Here is a 22,893-nt window from a genome sequence, read left to right as displayed (position 1 = left end):
GATTTTAGATGTTGGGCTATCTAATACGGGTTTTGGTTTATAATTGTAATATGGTATAAGCTTTCCTTTATTAAAATTATATTTTACAGCTAACTTTTGATGAAGATAATGAGCTATCTGGTTGTGTCGATGTGTGTAATCATTTTGTGCTAAACTAGAGCATGCTCCCGTAATGTGCTGTATGGTTTCGGGCTGTCTCTGGCATTTGCGGCATCTATCTGTTGGTATATTTTCTTTTAGTATGTATTTTTTGTAATATTATTATATAACGTCCGCCCACAAAAACGAGGCACAATAATGATGAATTTAGTCATTTTTCAGTTGCATAATATGCGATCATCGGGTAGCGAGCAAATATCTTACTAGTATTCTACTCGAGTATCGTACCTATTCTAGAAGTATCGTAAATCGTAATGGGAGAAGGGCTTTAGTTATCGAGATAGTCGAGATCAAAACGTCGGTATCATAACGATTGACAATGTCAAAGAATAATTTGTTTTGACAACATTCGAATGTGTTGCAAAGAAATGATTTTCCAAATCCATGAAATCTATATTTTATTTATTGTTCATATATTTACGGAATTGAAATAATAATGTTATTAATTTAGATAAAAATGCATTACTACAAGGCTATTATTATATAAATATTTTGACGCATAACGGAAAGTTTTGTGAAGAATAAAAATTATAAACAAATATGTATCCATTGTATGCTTCCATCAAATTGGGGAGAGGTATTAAGCGACATCATTTTCATTGCTGAAGACGGGTCTATAAATTAGTTGTCGGTAATTACCGACTGATTTGTACAGACTACCGGTACAGATGTTTAGCTCTGACAGTGCTTGTAATGTATTAATTAACCCTTATATTAATTGTATTATTACAGCATGAATATATAATTTTACGTCCTTAATCTTTAAAATAAGAATAGGTGTGCTTATTCTACTAAATTACTCCAGTTTCATAAATAGCCACTTTCTACAAGTAGAATATAATTGGGCTGTAATAATAGCAAACAGCAGCATAGCGCAATCCATGCAATTTCAATAATACCACCTGTCTTAGCATAGGTATTACTAGAACAGTTCTATAGAAATCTAAATCCTATATTACAATAGTTACTACATAGTTACATACTCGACATACACCTGAAGTTAACCTAGTTTTGAACTTAACAGAGATTATATTTATTTTCTAATAAGAAATGTTATTAATGATATTTAATTACACCGAGAGACTTATAAGAACTCAGTAAATATGTTTGATCTAATCTCTAGATCGAATGATATTTATTAATGTAGGTATTATTAGTTATTTCAAAATACTAAGAGCAGATTTCACCACATGATGATGTCCGGATAGACTATTTTCCACTTTTTGAAGTAAATTTTCATACATTATTTCTCATTTGTACTGATAGACGACGATAATAAAAAAATCGTTTGAGTAGCGAATATTGTTCTTCTAAGTCGTCAGTGCCTCACGCATTTGCCTTTTGCACCGAAGGTGTGTTTATATTTTTGAAGTATGTCAGAAATCTTTTTCTAAAGTAGATTATTAAGTACTTATTTTTTTTACAAATGTTGCAGATTGAATGATATAACCGTTCAGCCAATTATGGTCTATTGGTACATATCTAAGTAGGTCGGTGTAGACTCGCTTGCCTTAACCTCGACCTTGGGATAGCCTTTCTGCAAAATCCTAACGTGGAACGACCTAGTCTCGGATATAGAGTTTTACACTTATATGTCATTGACAGGTGTATTATATGCATTAGGTAAAGTGTAAAAAACAGTTGAGTAACAATTAATTTGTTGAAAAAAACTGAATAGTGGTGAAAATCGATGTTTCAAAATTGTATGTGTCTGAATCGTTCAATTAGAAAACCTTCTTAACCTTTTCTTAATGACCAAGTGTCATTTCATAATTTTAAGTATGAAGATTTTCAAAAAGGATAATTATTTATTATAAGCTAAATGTTTCAAGATCGGATGAGATTTATTTACTCATAATTTAATGGTTATTTTAAGCAATATATTTCGTAGAACCTGAACTAAACCGATAGAGGATATTAATCTGCACTAATTTGTATTCGATAATCAACAAAGTTTTGTACGAATGCAATTTATGTCGAGAGAGTTAGAGCAGTAACTCCACATTTTGAAAATGATAATTTATGAAGCCAAAGCATCTTAAACGTTGCAGCGTTTCTGAAAACAGATAGTCCAGGTATAAATAGAGAGGGAAAAGAATTAATACATTTGTGCATACCAAATAGCCTTATGTGAAATATCTATATATATAAAAATGAATCGCAAAATGTGTTGGTAAGCGCATAACTCGAGAACGGCTGAACCGATTTCGATAATTCTTTTTTTATTATATTCGTTGAAGTACGAGGATGGTTCTTATGTAGAGAAAACGTAAATATGTACCACGGGCAAAGCCGGGGCGGACCGCTAGTCTTATATATAAAAATGAATCGCAAAATGTGTTGGTAAGCGCATAACTCGAGAACGGCTGAACCGATTTCGATAATTCTTTTTTTATTATATTTCTTGAAGTACGAGAATGGTTCTTATATAGAGAAATCGTAAATATGTACCACGGGCGAAGCCGGGGCGGACCGCTAGTGTGAAATATTTTTATTTTTATACACGATGCAACCATCAATGAGTATCATTAGCTATTTATTATTTTTAATTTTAATACAGACGTTACTCTCTTGATCTTGATCCGTGAAACATGGAAGGGTAAGTAGTAATCTATAAACCGCCTCATAGAATCAGGTCTCCATCAAAATAAATCCCATATAAGCCGATAAATTAATAAGCAATCTGTGTGCACACATAATATATCAATACACACTTTATATATGTCAGTGCTATTTCGCATTCGCAATTAGATTTCACTTCGACATCTAATCCCTTTGAACTACAGCACACGTAAATTTCAATAAGCAATTACTACACGTCTGGTCTGATTCATTCCACACTAGCTTATAGTACTATGCCAGCATTGTATGCTAATTCTATATAAACATTGGTGTTCGTGATTGTTGTGTCTAATGAGATTTTAACAAATCACAACTTTCATATTTTTCAATGCGATATTTTTGCTTACGTTAAGATATTAGGTAGTATACGGGCCAATAGGTGTATATTAAACCCTATTAATAACTGTGAACATTATCTGCAATTTGCGATGACAATTAAATTGTCTACACATAATACATTGATCTACAACCACTGCCTACAACATTACATAAATACAGAATTATAGCATAATCAATTGTTAATTACAGCGTAATCAAATAAAAGATACTTACTGTTTAGTATTTATATGCTAGATTGTTCCTTAATCAAAAAACAATTTAAATAATTCTATTGATTAATCATTGTTCCAAAAACAAGGTACTCAAAAACCATTCAAATATCAATTGCACACTATTCATTAGGCACGTACAAATTGACATTACAACAATTCCTCCCTTCGTAAGCGATATTGTTGCATTTCTTCGGTGATAATGACATCGGGGACCATCAGGGGACGAATGACATTTACTTTTATCGCCACAATAGTACTCACAGTGTTACCGATCCAACATTTACAACGCTATCATGGTAAAAGCATGTACAAGCATGAATAGTTATTTGGGAGGAATCCTATAGGACCTATAAAATATTGTCTTGCATTTATGAAAGGCATTTTTATAGTATACGGCTTTTTATTCCTCCTGCCGTTTTAGTACCTCTAGTTTCTACATTCCCTGCAGCCGATGAAGCGATGAAATTCTAGAAATACAAGTAGTCATTTGATGTTGACAGTTTCCTACATTTTTAGTTAAAATATTGCTATAACGAGGTATCGTACTGCAATTGACTTAGAATAGTAGCTTTAGTAAGGTCGAAATGGCCAATCAGTATTTTTTTTTAATAAAATGATAGTTATATTGTATTTTTGTGACGATAAGTCAATATAGTTTAATCTGCTTGCAATAGATTTCCTTATACTGATATGATATTAACTGTGTTCGAAAAGCAATATTCCAAACTTCTCATCCTAAATATCTCGGTACTAGATTAGAAAACTTGGTACGAACTTATCCATCACGGCTATGAGTAAACTATTACAGTTCTATTTGTAGATATTGAGTAGACTAAAGATGAAGTGAAGGATGCAGTTTCCATTAATATTCCTTGAAATAAACAAATCCAAGTAAAGTATCAGACTCCTGAAACACAGCGAAAGCTATATTGGGAGTCTGGGGTCTATATTCTGATGTAAGGAAGCTTGTCAATAAATGATTTTTATTTATTTTATTTTTTATAACAACCCACTATTATAGCTTTCATTTTCATAACGTACGACCTCATTTCCTCACCATACTGATTCCCTAATACCCATCTCGGTAAAACACCTTAGAATTTTAAAAACGTCTTCTCCATTAGGCTCAATTTGGGTTTAATGACATTTCTGTCTCATAAATTTAAGAGGAGCCGTCCCTGCCTTTTGTAATTAGTTCGTTGTGTGGATTAGGGTAAAAAAGGTTTCGTGGAATGCAATTAAAATCTCAGTACATCGGTTTAGGGATTTGAGAGATAAATTTCTAGTTGTGGCTTCTCTTGACAGATACCTTTGTCAGTGGGGAATAATATACGTATTTCGTTTACAAATGGTGGGTCAATTTAAATAGTTAATTTTGTGAGTGAGGTTCTGAAGAGTAATATTTAAGACAGTGGTTGTTTATTATGATTATATTTATATCTAAATAGAAAACAAAAGATAAACGTTACAAAACAGTTAAAGCCATAATAAAAAATACATAATACATAGCCATAAACATTTTATACTTATGCTTAAAAATAAATAATATTTGTTTTCCATAACACATAATATATTTTACCACTTTACACAGGTTGACTTTAATAAAAAAAGGAAAAGAAAAATGCTTAGCAACATCTTGTTTCATAATACGGAAAATTCGAAATTTGTCCACAAAACGGCAGGACTAGACGTTAACTTCCCTTCGGGGATCTAATAACAGTATCGGCTCTTCTTACGCAGGCTTATTTTACTAACAAAGAAATTTGAGTTTATTACAATACGGTCGGTATGAGATAACTTGGCAAACTGCGCTATAAATAATGTTTTTTGTGAGCTTTTGACTCACGTCCAAGACTGGACCATTGTGCCTCGGTACGAATGGTTGGAATGTTTTACACAAAGGCATTGAGTGTCTTATCTTTTCCACTCCGTACGGAAATAGGTTCCGTTCCTTGAATTCATTAGTTGATTTGCGTATAATGTTTGTGTTTTCAGATCATACGTATAAACTATCTATCATGAGTAGTCTTAGATCTTTACACATATTAGGCATTAAAGAATAGTTGCAATGTAGGGTAATAGTAATATAGACGCATTCAATGATAACTCAAGTACCTACGAATGAAAGCCCTTCATATCTCACCTAATATGTACCCATATTTAAATCATAATTCTTTGTATCAAAACTTTGAAATAATTTTTAAAATAGGCGCAAATCAACCCAAGATTATCCTCGACAAAAAAAAACGCACTAATACTTTCAGTATAGAATTTAATTACTCCACACATTCCAAACGCACCTACATTAGGTTTGGAACAAGGCTCGCCCACATTAGCACTAATGGTATCGTCTGGTCGCACCTAACTTCTAGTTAGTTAAACGAACCCACTTACTGTGTTCTTAACGGGGTTCTGTATGTCATTTTTATAGGGGTTATTTGGTGTATTAGTATGTAGGGTTGTTAATTTGCTGAGTTAGTATGTAAGATGGATTGCTTGGCTGATTTTATTTTAAATACATTTCATTATTGTATTACGAAAAACATCAAGTATTATATAAAATGTGCTATTATTACGTTATTTCTTTTTTAACAGATAAAAGCGTTGATATAAAAATATAATGTTATTTTCCTCTCTTTTCAGGTAATTTTGTTCGAGAATAACTTCGGTAAAGATAACGAAATACTTCGGGAAAATCAAGATATTTCGAGCTTCGAGGCCTTCGTTACTGTTACATCGCTTAATATTTATTAAAAGATAACTAGGAAATAGAGGTTTCCTTGAAATAATTATTGGATAAAGATAATGTAAAAATCTTTTCCTTTTGAAGACAGGAAAAGGTGCTGATTTGAAAAAAGTACCTACTCACTCGTTTATTTTTTACCTACCTGAACTTAATCATTATTATAATAAATCGTCATTGTACCTCAACCATCACCATATAACGGAATTTTTTAGCATTCCACAAATAAGGTAATAAATTCAAATAAGCGTAATTAATTACAGTAATAAACGTTTACTTTTATAGCACATTTTGCTGACATGTGACTTGACCTAACAGCTACCGCGCCCACTGGGGCTTCTCTTTGACTATTATAAACTCGTCAGTCACAGTTTACGCTTTACATACATATAAATTTTCTTAGAAACATGTCTTATTAAAAGTCCCGTGGTTTGTGGTGTTTTGTTTCACTGATTTTCTTTTAGGTGATGTGTGGCTTATGAGACCGAGACTTTACACTTCCCAGAACATACAGATGCTTATAAAATTGTAACATACAATATATTTGTTATATCTTGAGTTTAAACAATTTTATGCACATGTACAAATACACTAAAGTCATTGCATTAAATTATGTGTGTCATTAAGTAATAAAACTACGTGTAGTTTAATGTAATTTAACGCAAAAAGTGACGCGTTATAAAACTTCAACACGCCAACTCCTTTAAGCCTTAACTCAAGTGTAATCACAATTTATATTACAAATGTTCCATGATTCAAGCTCATTATGTAGCCAGATGTATTTATTATAATGTCGCTCGATGAGCGGTGACACGCGAGGAAAAGTGTGGAAAAGTGAGGAAAACTGGCAATGGCTGGCAACAGAGGAGAGGTCCCATTAACTGCCTGCGAATGGCTAACTAAGCCTCATTGTGTTCAACTCGGAACGATTTATTAGCGTGGTAACGATTAGATCCAGCGATAACATTGCTTTTTTCAACGAAAGTATGCCCGTATTTCGCTTAATTTGATGGTGTTTTCTCGGAGCGGAAAACCATTTGTGAAATTTATTTTGGATTTTCTAATTTAATCAGAGGGAGCAGAAGTTATTCTCGGTAATAGAAATGACGGTAATGACTGCACGTCGGGTGTTTTATGGACTTCTAACCATGAGATAACATGAAATCCAGAATCCGAATAAACTGTCCTATATTCATGTAAAAACACACACACTCCAAGAATCAAACAACAATAGCAAAACTTACAAATACGTCATATGACCTTACGTTTCTTCGTCAATATTTGGTTATGCCTTGGTTAATATGCCCTTACAAATGCCTAGTTGGAATATAAAGAAGCCTCTATTTCTTTTAGAGCGACGTAGTTACGGTGTACAAATGGTTAACGGATGAGCGTAGAGGCATAGAAGATTAATATTTTATTGCATCGATCATAATTGTATCGTTTGAAACAAAATAACGATAAACTGTGACCTATAAAATGAAAAATAACAAGACGTATCACGAAAATATTTATAAAGCTTTTGCAGAATAGCACTCATGTTTATCCTATTTGGTTACAAACCTAGGTTCCCAAACGAGAGCGGCACTTCAACAAAGCGCGGCTTTCAATTTAATATTTTAAAGAGCCCTATTTTCAGTTTTAAGGTTATAGAGACGATTCACAAAATTTATTTTTAATTATTTTTGTAATTACATATTTTAAAAGGTTAAAAATTTAAGTATTGTCTAAGGTCAATCCGAAAAATATCTTTTTTTTATATAATGAGTTTTATGACATCTTTTTGTCAATGATGGAACATTTTGTATGACTTAAATATAAAATATAGAGTAGTCACTTGTCATATATGTATAATTTGTCACCAAAATACGCCACATCATGTCCAAGTCAAGCTTTCGAGCACAAAAGATTTTTCTTCATTCTCGAATTCAATTTACGTTGATACAATGTTTTCTCTGAAATGTAAAAGAAAATAGTAGGATTAGCGATTATAATTTTTAAAGGAAATTACTGACTTTAATGTTAATTTATAACTTGAATAAATGAATGAATTTTATTTAAATATGTTCTTTAGACAATTTAAAGATTAAAACATAAGTAATCATTTTACATGATGTTAAAACATTTTGTTAATAATTACTTATAGGATAGGGTCTGGATAGTTGAGTAATTTTATAAATTGGGGTTGATTTTCCCTGAAATATGGAATTGAAATAAAAAAGAAGAAAGAAAGAAAGAAAATACGTTTAATCACAAATACTTTTACAAATTTTTGACTTATAACTAAACACTTTACATGGAAAAAATAAATTAAATCTTTAAATAAAAGATATAATATAATGTCTATTAAACAACAGCTCCTTATTGATTCTGGACTTAAGTTTATTGAATAATCGATCAAAAACGCGTGATACATCTTCTTTATACATCAATTGTGTATCAATTGAACCGCTCAACATAGATCGAGGTTAATCATTCACCAATTTTCATAACACTTACACGTCCTACATTAACAGCAATTTATTATAATTCAAATGAAAACTAAAAGGTATCGTCGATAAATTACATCTCTCGATACACCGAGGAGGCATTGACCTTTCATCCCGTGTTCACGAAATTATCGTTATAAATACATTGATAGCCTGCACCTAGCGTGTGGGTGTTCTACCGTTCTACGTTTAATCGGTCTATTTTCCGTTTCTAGGGCGATGGTCGTGTTATTGTTTTGATGGCCCAAAGGTCTAACGAGCCATTGTCTTCGCAGCGGCTACTAAATGATTCAAATTGTGACAATGACACAGTGACGTCATTGTTCAACAACTTTCATTACACTTGCACTTTTGTTCGCTATATTCGGAAGCTTAATTGGCGACGTCGGACTTAAATTTAAACGCGCTTTTGTTTACGAGACGGTTAATGACACTTACGTTTGTCATTACTGGAAAAAGGAATTATCTGCTTATAAATTAATGGACCGTTTGACTTATGTTTTATTTTTCTTATTATAATAAAAAAATTAAGAAAAATAAAGCATAAGTCTTAGGTACTTTGAATTTATAAAAGAGTTGGTTCAATCGCCATAACCACGTAGACTGTAGAGGATCGTTCTGATTTTAATCAACTTCAAAATATCAACACTAACTCTACAAAGGCTCTAACAAAAATATTCGTACCTCAAACGTTCACTATACATACGCAATATTGATAAAGGCCACAAAATTGCCAAACACTCCACAATTTTTTCAACAAACGAATATATTCCCGAGTTCCAAATAGACAAGAGCATTAGTTATGGAATGGGTTGGCAGTCGAGTAGGTCAAGCACTTGGAGCCAGTAGCTAGCGCTAATAGCTAGCTAGTATTTGTCAGGTCACGTGGTCTGCAACTGAAATAGCACGGCTCCCTCCAAGACATTCCTTTGTAAAGAGATTTAAATTCAATTGCGAGCGCACAAGTAAGTGAAAAATAGGTTGTTGATATAAATATGCATTGGATGTTGCATTTGTAAGTGTAGTTTGAAAAGCGGGTTAAATACGTTTGTGTATTGTTGCTTTTGCTCACAAACTGAAGATACTATGAAATTACGAAATTTTAATATAGAAAGTAAATGTATAACGAAAGCTGCAGCCTAATCAAATAATATTGTTTAAATACATGAAGTGTGTAAGGTAACTAAAAGATTCAAATACAATGAAGGCATCCTTTCAAAACACATTTACTATGTAAATAAACATAATTTGTACTTACTGGCTAAGGGCGGCCGTACACGGACCGCTTCAAGCAGTTGAGACCGACCGCTTGAAGCCGCAACCGCGCGGTGAACTACAGACATTCATTCACCGCCGTACACATGACCGCTCGAGCCGTCGCGACCGCTTCAAGCCGTCAACTGCATGACGAAATTCCACCGTGCCGTTGACGGCTCGTGAGTGATCGTGAGGCATACACTGACTGCTCGAGCCGTTGACTGCGCTAGAGCCGTCGACGCGGACGGCTCCCTATCCCCCTGAAAATCAATGACTTGACTAGTCAAAAAAATCAACCGCTCGAGCCGTTGGTAGCGACGGCTCGAGCGGTCAACAACCGACGGCTCGAGCAGTTGACGCCGACCGCTCGAGCCGTCCGTGTACGTCGCTCAGCCGTTAACTGCTCGAGCGGTCCGTGTACGGCCGCCCTAAGGGCGTATATAATTTTATATTAAAAAATGCAGAGGAATTATCACATAGGATAATAATTTCAGTTTAAATATTTCACCTGAAGAAACTTTAATGGTGCATTTTAAAACGCTTTTACAATGTGCAATTTACTTTTAAAATTTAAATAAGCTTTTGTACGATTCACGAGTAAATTAAACGATAAACTGTATTAAATGTTATATTTTCTCGTACCAGATTGAATCCTCTTTTATTTTAAATGAAAAATGATATTTCTTTGTTTATTATATTATTTAAAGTATCTCATTATTTGAAAATGTTGAAATAATGAACAGATTGGATGTTAATCTCGTAGAAAGTTGATAATAACAATGGTTACAATACAATCAAATTAGAAATCTCAAAATAACTAAATCACAAAAGCTAAGCACAAATACAAAAATTAAACTAGCCTTTTATGATACTACAATCGCCGAAGATAACAAAAAAACATCACATAACCTCTCATCCGTGCTTAAACTATAACTTGATTATGTACATTGTACAATGTACAGGTTATCAGCATATGTAGAGACTGAGATAATACCTTTATTCCACGTGCGGTTGGCATGCGTAAACGAAATTCCCGCCCTTTCAACAATTCCAGAAATGGAGTCCCGAGGCCATTCGGGGACAAACCCAAATGGACCCCACGTACTTAATGTTCAATTTTACCGCGATTAGGACGTTTCTACAGACCAGACTTTCTAGATTATAGTAATAGGTCCGCGAAAATGGAAAATTGCTAAATTCTTTGAATGCAAATTGCTATTTATCCCTAAGAGCATCATTGGTAATGGGATCAGAACGAAATAAACATTTATTTGTACATTTTATTTGTACAATTGGAATTGTATTTAAATTTTCATTGTTGCTAAAAAGAACGCTTTTTTCTGTTTTAATTGAAACTGAACTCCGTTTGTTTTTCGTGAAGTACTTACATACTAAATTGTTAATTCCTTCCTTCGTTTTAAATTATTTTGTCAATCTTAGAAATATTTTCAATTAGTCTGTGTGTGTATTGATAAAACTATGAAATAAGTTTGAAATTGAGATATAAAGTTCTTTAAAGTATTGAAGTTTCAACAATTGTCAAACAAATTAGTCTTTCTTCGTTATTCATATTTTGTATGATAGTAAGATTTAACTGTGAACATAAAAATAGCGATTTCTATCAAACTGTCGACTATTAACTTCAGTCTAATGGTATTTTCTGGGCACATATTTAAGATATATTGCTGTTATCAGCGCCTTACATCTCAAATGCTAGATTTTAATGGTATGCGAAATAAAGATCTGTACTGTAGATTACTTTGACCGTAATAAAGTTTTGGTTGCTTGTGAGTTGTGACCATTAAAATCATATCACATATTATGTATGTGCAGTTGAATGCAGTGAATAACCAACGAAAGTTAGCAAGGAAATTCAAATACTTAGTGGTAACAGTGTTAGCTAGCTACTAGTTATTATCACAGTATTACCATTATTGTAATACTGTGTTATTATTATGTGACAGTGTTTACAAAATTATGTGTGTGCAGTTTTTTTTCTCATTTTACTTAATGGCATATTTTCAGATCTGCTTCACCGATTGAATGTCTTCAAGCAAGCAAATAATGCGTGACCATATCTTTCTTATTAATATATCAAGAATAAAAATCTGATTTTATTCTACAGTTTAAAATTATTATTCAGCGTTTTATTGGATTCTGATGAATGGAATAAAACGCGAACGAATGGAATACGCCTCAATTTTTGTGTTTCGGGAATTTGTTCAAAAGTAAGCTTAAAATATTTTAATAATAATAATAATTTAATAATTTAATTTTTTTATATTTCATTATTCAACATCTTTGTTTAGATATACAAATTATGACATCATATTACATCGCTATGAGCTATGATTATATATCCGATATCCGCTTGCTCAAAATGGCGGCCGGAAACGTCAATTGTGAACCGTTTAGCCGCAGTTTAACGCTCATTATTTTAAAATATTCGATTACGTTCCTAATTAGTAATCATTAATAACAACATAATTAAAAACGTGAGTTTCCAAATTCAAGAATATACTGAAGTTTTAATTAATTATAATATGTTTGTGCTAACACAAATAATGTAATTATTTTTATTAGAAACATGCAAGAATAATAAATATTGACATTTAATTTGAACAAACAGGATACTGCATCCTTATCTATTTTTTATATAATATTATCATAGCAGTTGCAAAAATAATATTGCTCTTATACATTTCTGAATACTACAAACATTTCGTATATTTCCCCTTTTCGTATATAAATTATGAACGCATGTGTTTTTAACTCTGGCCACAAATAGATGATTACAAAGGCGTTAAAATAAAACAAATCCTACACAATTCAATCTAGTTGGAACTCACACGTATGAGAGGCGAAGTATTAAGGACGCTATAACGTATTTTTACAAAAACACGCTGTTTTTCGGTACCATTTTAACTTAAAGCAATTACACGTGAGAACATAGTAATATCTTAATTTAAAGATAATATATTCAGCTCTACGTTCATCTTATAAAAATTGTACGACGTCATACAAAATTGTCGCTGAAATACGTTTTTTCCATCACAATAAACGCATAAAATGCAAAAAAATGGGGTCTAAACCGGTACCATTTTAGGAAAATTAAGAGCCTAATCTATCTTCTTAACTATATCTTATTGAGGGATATATAGTCCTTTATATATGGTGTAATTTTTATGAATCTAAATCAAAATTTTATTTCAATAATGAGCTAAATTAAAAATACTTGTCGATTTCTTCATACATTTTGTTCTCGCGGTTCGTCAGACCGCGCTCAGAAGCGCTCTTGGAAGGACGGGTGTATCGCTCCTCGTGCCAAAAATAAAAACGAAATAAAAAAGATTATTGTGCGTGCACTGTCTTTTTCGTGATTTGAAATATTTGATACTTTTTATGAGTAAACTGTATAAGTTTCATATTCCAATTATTTGTAATTTAAAATTATGTTTTTAAAATTACCTTGCCTGAGATCCTCTTTTTTATGGGTTGTTGAATAGATTGCTGGGGTAAAACAATTCAAGATGGCGTCGATGAAAATTTGGCTTTTTTTCGTGATGGGTGTCATTTTCATAGTTTTTGGGGTAGCTATTACCGAATATGAGGTCAAAACTGAAATCCAAGATGGCGCCGACTAAAATTTTACATCTTTTCGTCATGGGTGTCATTTTCATGGTTTTTGGGGTAGCTATTAACGAATATGAGGTCAAAACTATAATCCAAGATGGCGCCGACAAAAATTTTACAACTTTTCGTCATGGGTGTCATTTTCATGGTTTTTGGGGTAGCTATTAACCAATATGAGGTCAAAACTGAAATCCAAGATGGCGCTGACGAAAATTTTACATCTTTTCGTCATGGGTGTCATTTTCATGGTTTTTGGGGTAGCTATTATCGAATATGAGGTCAAAACTATAATCCAAGATGGCGCCGACGAAAAATTTGACATCTTTTCATCATGGGTGTCATTTTCATGGTTTTTGGGATAGCTATTAACGAATATGAGGTCAAAACTATAATCCAAGATGGCGCTGACGAAAATTTGACATTTTTCGTGATGGGTGTCATTTTCATGGTTTTTGGGGTAGCTATTAACGAATATGAGGTCAAAACTAAAATCCAAGATGGTCGTCGAATTTCAAGATCGCGTCATGGTAATACTGTCGCGTTATGGAGCAAGGCGGTGATTTTGGTATCTATGAATCTCGCCAAAGAAGTTTCACTCCTGACACGTTTTCTCGGCACACACGTTCTTTTTTATTTTATTCTCTTCGTTTAAATGTTTTAGATAAACTTTATTTTAAATAAAGTTTAGCGAATATATTTAAAGAATATATTTAAAGTTACTAATATCTGTCAGAATATTAACATGATTGCCACAGAGTTGCGTTTTATATTAAATTTCTAAATATGCATTTCAATGTTCTTTAAAATTGTTTTTTTAAGACTTTCTACAAAACTGTGGTTGTTAACGTTTTTGTTATTTTATTTAAGTTTACTTTAAAGGAGTAAGAAAAATATACCTAATTATCGACGGTTACATTGGGGATTTGGTAATAGCTGTCTCAAAAACCTTGAAAATGACACCCATGCCGAAAAGATGTAAAGTTTCGTCGACACCATCTTGGATTTTAGTTTTGACCTCATGTTGGTTAATAGATACCCCAAAAACCATGAAAATGACACCCATGACGAAAATATGTAAAATTTTCGTCGGCGCCATCTTGGATTTTAGTTTTGACCTCATATTCGTTAATAGCTACCCCAATAACCATGAAAATGACACCCGTGACGAAATGATGTAAAATTTTCGTCGGCGCCATCTTCGATTTTAGTTTTGACCTCATATTGGTTAATAGCTACCCCAAAAACCATGAAAATGACACCCATGTCGAAAAGATGTAAAATTTTCGTCGGCGCAATCTTGGATTTTAGTTTTGACCTCATATTCGTTAATAGCTACCCCAATAACCATGAAAATGACACCCATGAAGAAAATATATAAAATTTTTGTCGGCGCCATCTTGGATTTTAGTTTTGACCTCATATTCGTTAATAGCTACCCCAATAACCATGAAAATGACACCCATGAAGAAAATATATAAAATTTTTGTCGGCGCCATCTTGGATTTTAGTTTTGACTTCATATTGGTTAATAGCTACCCCAAAAACCATGAAAATGAGACCCGTGACGAAATGATGTCAAATTGTCGTCGGCGCCATTTTGGATTTTAGATTTGACCTCATATTGATTAATACTTATTTAATAGCTACTCCAACTCCTTGAAAATGACACCCATGACGAAAAGATTTCAAATTTTCGTCGGTGCCATCTTGGATTTTAGTTTTGACCTCATATTGGTTAATAGCTACCCCAAAAACCACCCACATTTGCAAATGTGTTTGCTACTTAGGAAAAGTTCATATTTAAAGATATAGGTAATGTGAATGTGTGGTAACGAATTTAATTTATTTCATTCCGACTGTTTCTCGGAATAACATACATTTACTAAGAATTGCTTACAATGCCGGGTTTAATATATTGCCGGTAACATATAATATTATGTATGATAATAATTCTTAAAAAAGTTATACATTTCTTAAAAAGCTTCGATATTGTATACAATAATACAATTCATATTCAAATTGTTGTAAAATAGTCACACTTTTTTAAGTTGGTTGAATACACTAAAATACTTATAAGGATCGTACCTACTAATAATAGTAACAAAATGAATTTTTAAAGTTCCCAGTAATCTTCTGGAATCAATTTCAATAAAAATATAAAAAAAAATAATATCAAGTATGAAGATGGTCTATAAAATGGAATGCGCTATGTTTACGTGAGCGCGATGTTCCCGCGAACCACGTGGCGACGTTAGATACCTAAATTTGAGTAACGCAGATTTGTGACAGCGTCCTTAATATATTATTGGCGCGGCTTTGAACATATTAAGCGGGAAAGTGCATCATATCCTGTGACGTCATTATCGCACGTGTTCCTGAAAAAAAAACAATGTAAGGTAAATTGTTAGTAGTAACTAGCTTTCTACCCGTGGATTCGCCCGCGTTGTCTTAAATTTAACAAATGATATAGGTACTAAAGTCTAACACCTTCCTCTTGTAGGTACGTACTACTTTATTTACTCGGATCAAAAGCCGTATCGTTCGTAGTTTTAAAAGTCTAAGCATTCATAGAGACGCCACGGTCAAACAAACAGCGGGAATTAACTTTTTTATACTATGTTTTAAACATTAATGATAATAAAACTATCTATCGTCACATTTGAAGAATGGCACTATTCTATAGCTGCTATAAAATAAGTTGACATTGATTAATTTTATACGACTTCCGATTTTATCACTTTCACGTTATTTGAGCTATAAAAAAAGAAATAAAGTGGTGATTACTCTATTTGATTAAGGTATACATCTATCAAGTTGATAAATAAGCTATAGGGTCCTATTTTTCAGGAAATTACAGCTGCTTTCATTTTACGAGACGCCTAATACGATTTAATTATATTATTATAATCATTTGAAATGATTATAATATACCGTAGTTGTAAATAACCTATGTCTTTATTACTAATTCACGCTATATATAAATCTTATCCACATATCAAAGTATCTTCACACGACACCATTAAATTGATGATGCGCTTAGAAGTCACCGTGACTTATTTGGTGTGCTAACGTTGTGCGATGTGACGCAAATCGTTTGTCTTGGCGCTTCTTGGTGACGCATTATGGCATTTCACACGGTGCAATGTATGCATTTATTTGTGTATGGGTATGGTACGTCAATATGAGATTGAAGATTTGTAAGCGTCATTTAAGGTTAAAGAAATGGTATACAGGGGTACGATTTGATGTTTTATTGAACTCAAAAGCTAATCGATGGATTTAAGAAACAACTTCACAACAAGAACGTTTATCCAATGACTTTTTCAGGTATAACAAAGACGAAGCTAGATAAAGGAACTAGTAATAATTAATCATTGAAGAAAATCCGATATTGTTCTTTTAAAGCTCTACATAGATTCGCATTAAACTATCTATCGTAACATAACTTAACAAAAACAACACTTTAATTGAATCGTTATATTTTCTACATTAAAAATAAATAGTTTGGTAAACTAATGCCATGTCTCGCAAATCCATTCGTCTTATTTATTTTTTGTAGTGTCAATCAATAAAGCATACATTTTTTATTAACTCTGTTATACTTTTAAATTAGTACATACATATTTACCTACTTTAAAATAGAGTTTTACTAGCTTTCCGCCCGCGGCTTCGCCCGCGTTTTCAAAGAAAAATCCGCATAGTTCCCGTTCCCGAGGGATTTCCGGGATAAAACCTATCCTATCTCTCAAGTTGGATCGAACTGCACATGGTGTGCGAATTTTATTATAATCGGTTAAGTGGTTTAGGAGTCCATTGAAGACAAACATTGTGACACGAGATTTATATATATTAAAAAAGAAGATAGTTAAACTCTATCAATGGTGAAATGACATAAATACGAATATTCAGACTTGCATAATAGCTATTCGTTATAGTCATATCGCATATATGGCTTGTAGCCTGCTATAAAAGCCAATAACTATCTCATGGGTATTTTTATCTCCACCGTGTGTAATATAAACACATTGAGGCTAGGAAATGACAAGTAAGTAATGGTGAATAATGACGTTGCACATGTGATGTATGGAACATTGGGCAATGGAAGATTTGTATGTTCATATATTTCCTAGACTTCTACGCAATCCTAGGTGGGTGGTGTTTATTTGAAGCTATCGGAATATACAGGATTGAGGTTGAATTTATAGTATTTGAAGTAAAATCTCCTTTGCAAACTGTTTAGGGGTAAACTATCGGTATATAGAATTGTTCGCAAATCATTCGTTTCGCTAACATTTAACTATACAGGCATTTATTTAACATGCTTAAGATTAGAAACTCTTTTTATTACACCTATCGTATTGAACCCAGTTCGCTCTATTGTAATCCTAACGAACCACCATCCCAGGAGGCCGGTCATAAGTATTGGTTTTTGTTTTCTTTACTAATATTATGCGGGAGGTTGCTATGTTATGTTTACCGTAAAATCGCTGGAAAGATTTTATCAAACTTGTTATGAAGGTTTCTCTAATCCTTCGAAAGCTGATAGGTTTAAATTTAATAGATAATGTAAACAAATACGTATTTGTGTTTTAAAAATATTGCAAGATAGAATAAGATAACGATCGCATTCACGCTCACAATTTCTTTTATTTGTATTAATCACACAAAATGCATAACTTTGGTTAATTTCCTACACAGCAATACGATACATTCTTAAATAAAGTATGTAAAAATTAAAATTATCACGATCTAATGAGAGAAATTAACTAGGTTTATAAAATAATTGACATTTCGAAAGTTATTTGTAAAAAAAAGGTGATCGAACCTGCTATAGCGTTTTAATTTCAATTTCAGACCATACTTAGGTACCTATATACTCAATAAGCTAGGCGAGCCGCTAGTTATCTAGGTAACTATTTAATTACTTTTCCACTTTACCATTATTAGATACCTTTTGGTAATAACACGTTTTCAAGTACACCCATAATTCACTATGATATTAATTTCACATAAGAACTACAATGAATTGTCATAGAGCTGGTATGTTTAAAGGCTTCACATTCAAATTAAACAACAAACTCGTTAAGAACATCCTCGTAAAACTTTATTAATAACTGTTAAAAGATATTTACATACCAACCATAGAGAGACACACCCCAATCGTTCGAGAGAGAGTAAAATCGTAATAAATAAGGTGGAACTCAACCGGATACGCGTTGTTAAAATTGACATCAGTCAGGATGGAAGCTTCGAGACTCAAGCTACTTTGGTTTAGTCGGTTAAACGACGTTGACGTGACATGACGTGATGTAAGCGCTTCCGAAATCGGTTTAAAATTATTTCGGAATAACAGAATTGGAATATGATTGAAACTGAAATAATTTCCAAATAATTATTTGAAAATATACGAGAAGATTTACTTTGGAAAGAATAGGTACTATGTGCTTTGGAAATATAGGTTATTAAGATTTTTGAAACATAGCAACTTATTTTCGATATTGAATGGAAGTAAGGAAACGTATAAATTATGAAATAAAACTGCTAAGTATCGTTTGGCAACGTTTAACAGGAAGCTTTATGAACCATTTGACGTGAGACAAGTTAATTACAGTCGCAATATACGAAATGTTATTTTTTAAGAAATAGAGGATATAATTACGGCATCAGTAATAGGCGAACCACTGAAACATATCTTGCGTATCAAATACGGTGCCTTACGTTAAAATTATTAACGCTCCGTTATAAAAATAATTTAGATCTTTGACATAATTTATTGAAGTCAAAACTACTATACACCCATCAATGCGTATTCTTTAAAAATGTGACATACTAACCATAAAATACGTTCGCAATAATTTAACATAACTTTCATTAACTAAAAGACGTTCAGAAATGGGTCGCTCCGAGTTATTTCTAAACACATGTCCCGTTGAGAATCATCTGAGAATTATTGTTAACTGACAAGACATCATAAAAGATAAATAGGACGACGCAGGAAGTACGATTTTTCAAAATAAACAGATTGAGAAGAACAGATGACAGTGTAGCATAATGTCTAAACTAATACGTTTTTACGCGTTTTTACAGACCCATTTTTTTGCATCTCTATCCAACTTGTAAATGGCATAACCGGCATAACTATATTATTATTTATTATCTGTAGTTTTTACGCAATGCCTAATGTCTGAATATAGCGAATATAAACTTGAGACTAGTTTTTATAACAAAAGATTAGTTATTTATTTTATGACAAGTGAAGGTGAGCTGTATCTTGTTTCTCCGTTTCGTTTGCGACGAATGCAGCGAATATGATTTTTACCAAGATTTGTTTGAGAGAAATATAACCAAATGCACTGCAATTTTGTAGAGAAAAAAAAACTAGATCTATTACCATCAACTAAATAAACAGTTCTGCATTAAACTTCTAGAAAAAAAATTATTTAGTTGGCCGCTGTAGGACTATGTGTAGAGAATCACATAAGTTCTTATTAGCTTTTCTTTTTCATTAAGTGAAATTAATTATCCTGTCACAGTCCATTCGGTGTTGGAAGTGTTTTAATTATCACGAGTTCTTCTGAGTTAATTAAATATTATTTATACTACATAATATTATGTAGGAATGGAATTGCTCCGATTCATATTATTTCTTGTATCTATCTATCTTTTTTGCAATGGCTTGCGTAATCTTTTTCTGCAATACGTGCAAGATTTTAGCACATTTGTGATATAACTCCTGTGAGCTGTGACACACATTTTAACGTATACAATTTTTTATTTCTAATTCAAGTACATACGTCAATAATGTGTAAGTGTTATTAAATTATCTGAATTTTTATGAAGTTATATTTTTGGGGGTTATAATTTACACCCAATTGTTATGAATGCCTTTACGAGGTGTGGCTCTAACAGCTCACTATAATGTGACATAACATGACAATATGGCATGACACGACACGCTAGTTGTGCTCACTGCTCCACTAAGATTTACAGCCTGCCCCCCTAGACAAGTGGCTTTCTATTAGCGTAACGTTTGATAGAATAGATTATGAATGTATGAGATTGACGTAAGCTGTCGATACATTTATCTACAGCTTATGTCAATTTCATACATTCATAATCTATTCTATCAAACGTTACGCTAAACGAAAGCCACTTGTCTAACCCCCCAGTTACAATAGTTTTAGCTCAATCTGCCCTATTAACGTACAAATACATCCAACCATATTATCTATTATCAAAACAGTGATGCAAAACATTACTTAAATATGATTTTTTTTTCAATTTTCGCATTGCCTATGGTCTGATAGATTCTGAGTCTCGATCAGTTATCGGTATCCAGGCCGAGCTTAACAACAAAATTGCAAGCTTGTTTGAGAATCTGACGTGCACGGCGGAATCCAATCTCATGGTTCGTTCGGCCAAATAGAAGCAATAGATGAGTCTTTTCAGGAAAGTTTTCTAGGCTACGTTCTATAGGTATAGATAGAGGCATCTTTTAAAACCTTTTTTCGAATTACTACGATATCTTTACAAGTACCCACCCACATAGCTACAATTTATTATCGAGTAGACTGTAGAGTTTTCAATTTATTTAATGTAATGTTTATTGAAATTAAGTTATTGCTTATTATATCTACTCTTATTGTGTATCCATCGTTTGATTAGAACTTTTTTTTTTTAATTCGTATTCTCTTTTTATGAGAATTGACTACTAATTGAAAATATTGAAAATATTAATGTAGGTGTAGTCATAGAACTAAGAACCTTACCCAAAAAGTATAGAAAAAATATCGATTGTTTAAAGTTTACAAAAGCCTGAAAACGCTTCAATTATCGAGTATTGAAATACACATCAAAGGCATCTGCTGCAAAACTTAGGAAAAAATAATACAACTTTTATGTAGAGTGGAATAAAATTTGTAATTGCCAGAAATTACCTAATGAAAAAAATGAATTACTTGAAAAAAGAATGAATAGAATTAATAGAAAACCTTAATCAAAAAATGAGCTTTTATGTAAAAATGATAATTTATCGCGTTATACCGATATTGATCTACTACTAACTTATTCTTTTGAAGTATTTATATTTTTAGAAATTGCACTCAAAAGTAACAAATAAAATAAAATATTAATTTTCTACTTCAATGATCACAACAATTAGTTCAACATTAATTAAAATAATAGCATCAAACGCCCCTAAGATAAACTGTGGTATTAGATAGACATTAATCAACGCTCTTAAAACACGCAAGAGTATTTATTTAAAGAGCCTTAATTTGTGGCTCCTTAACGCATTAAATCATTCTCTAAATAGTAAGTATCCAAAGAGTTGATTTATATCAGTTTATTTCAGGACTACATTCTGAAGTGAATTGGTCTTATAAAAAATAAATAAGTAATATGAAATACACAAATAACCAGCATTGTAGAACATCGCGTCTGTTTTATTATGAGCGAAAAATATAGAATCTGTGTGGTTACACGCGACGACTACGATACGACATTTTGTGCGTTAATCTTGCATTAATCAAATGTAAATTCCGAAAATTGTCTGTAAATCGAATCCGTTTTTATTATTGACTAGCGGTCCGCCCCGGCTTCGCCCGTGGTACATGTTTACGTTTTCTCTACATAAGAACCATCCTCGTACTTCAAGGAATATAATAAAAAAAGAATTATCGAAATCGGTTCAGCCGTTCTCGAGTTATGCGCTTACCAACACATTTTGCGATTCATTTTTATATATAAGATTGTATACCACCAATATATATGGAACAAAACGTGTGTACTGTGTAATATGTACATATTGTACACGATGAGTCGTCTATAAAAGGCTATAAATCTGCAATTCAAAAAACATGACAAACAGAAGCCTTGAACAATTTCTACCGAATTGGTGAAATTTTCAGACTTAAAATTCCACGTTGACATGTTATAGTCGTATCGTGTAAACGACCCCAACACACTATTAAATTTTGTTAAAATAATCACAAGTCGCGGGAACGCAGATAGAGCGCACGCGTCTGCTTTAGATCATAAATGTTATTGTGATATTCGTATTAAAATAGTTCCTTTATTATTCATAGTGCAAATATACCTAGGGATAACGTTAGTGTCGTTAATGTGACCTAAAATACATTTGTAGATATAAAAATGTCGTGATATATGTAAATATTTTGTTTAAACGATTAGTGAAGTGAATAAATTATTATAGTAGGTGAGGAAAATATAGAAATACGAAAATGATGTGTTAACGAAGTATTTGTGAGTGCGGCCAAGTCGCGGTGGGAGTCGTATTTGTGACCGATCTTTAAATAGTTGGTGATTGTAGAGATGCTAGTCGCTGAAAGGACCAGTAATGACTACTTTCTATCGTTTTTGCCCGTAAGTTGGTTTTTCGTTAGTGCTTATAATATGGGTACAAAAAACTTTAAAATAG

At 32.5% G+C, this 22,893-nt stretch overlaps 1 protein-coding gene across 4 annotated transcripts in view; it reads left to right on the top strand.

Moving 5' to 3' along the window:
* LOC123694187 (homeobox protein 2-like) overlaps positions 1-22,893 on the top strand; it is a 92,458-nt gene that overhangs the window by 62,564 nt on the left and 7,001 nt on the right. The window contains exon 1 of one of the 4 annotated variants that reach the window (XM_045639543.1): positions 22,690-22,838. The exons of 2 other annotated variants lie outside the window; for them this stretch is intronic. In XM_045639543.1, the coding sequence (XP_045495499.1) occupies positions 22,788-22,838 (51 nt within the window). In that variant the 5' untranslated portion in view covers positions 22,690-22,787. Of the gene's footprint in view, positions 1-22,689; positions 22,839-22,893 lie in introns of those variants that run through there. One more of the 4 variants, XM_045639540.1, reaches the window with a different exon arrangement.

This window comes from Colias croceus, chromosome 9 (assembly GCF_905220415.1).
Source record: "Colias croceus chromosome 9, ilColCroc2.1".
Taxonomy (NCBI): domain Eukaryota; kingdom Metazoa; phylum Arthropoda; class Insecta; order Lepidoptera; family Pieridae; genus Colias; species Colias croceus.
This window is presented reverse-complemented; position numbering and strand designations above follow the sequence as displayed.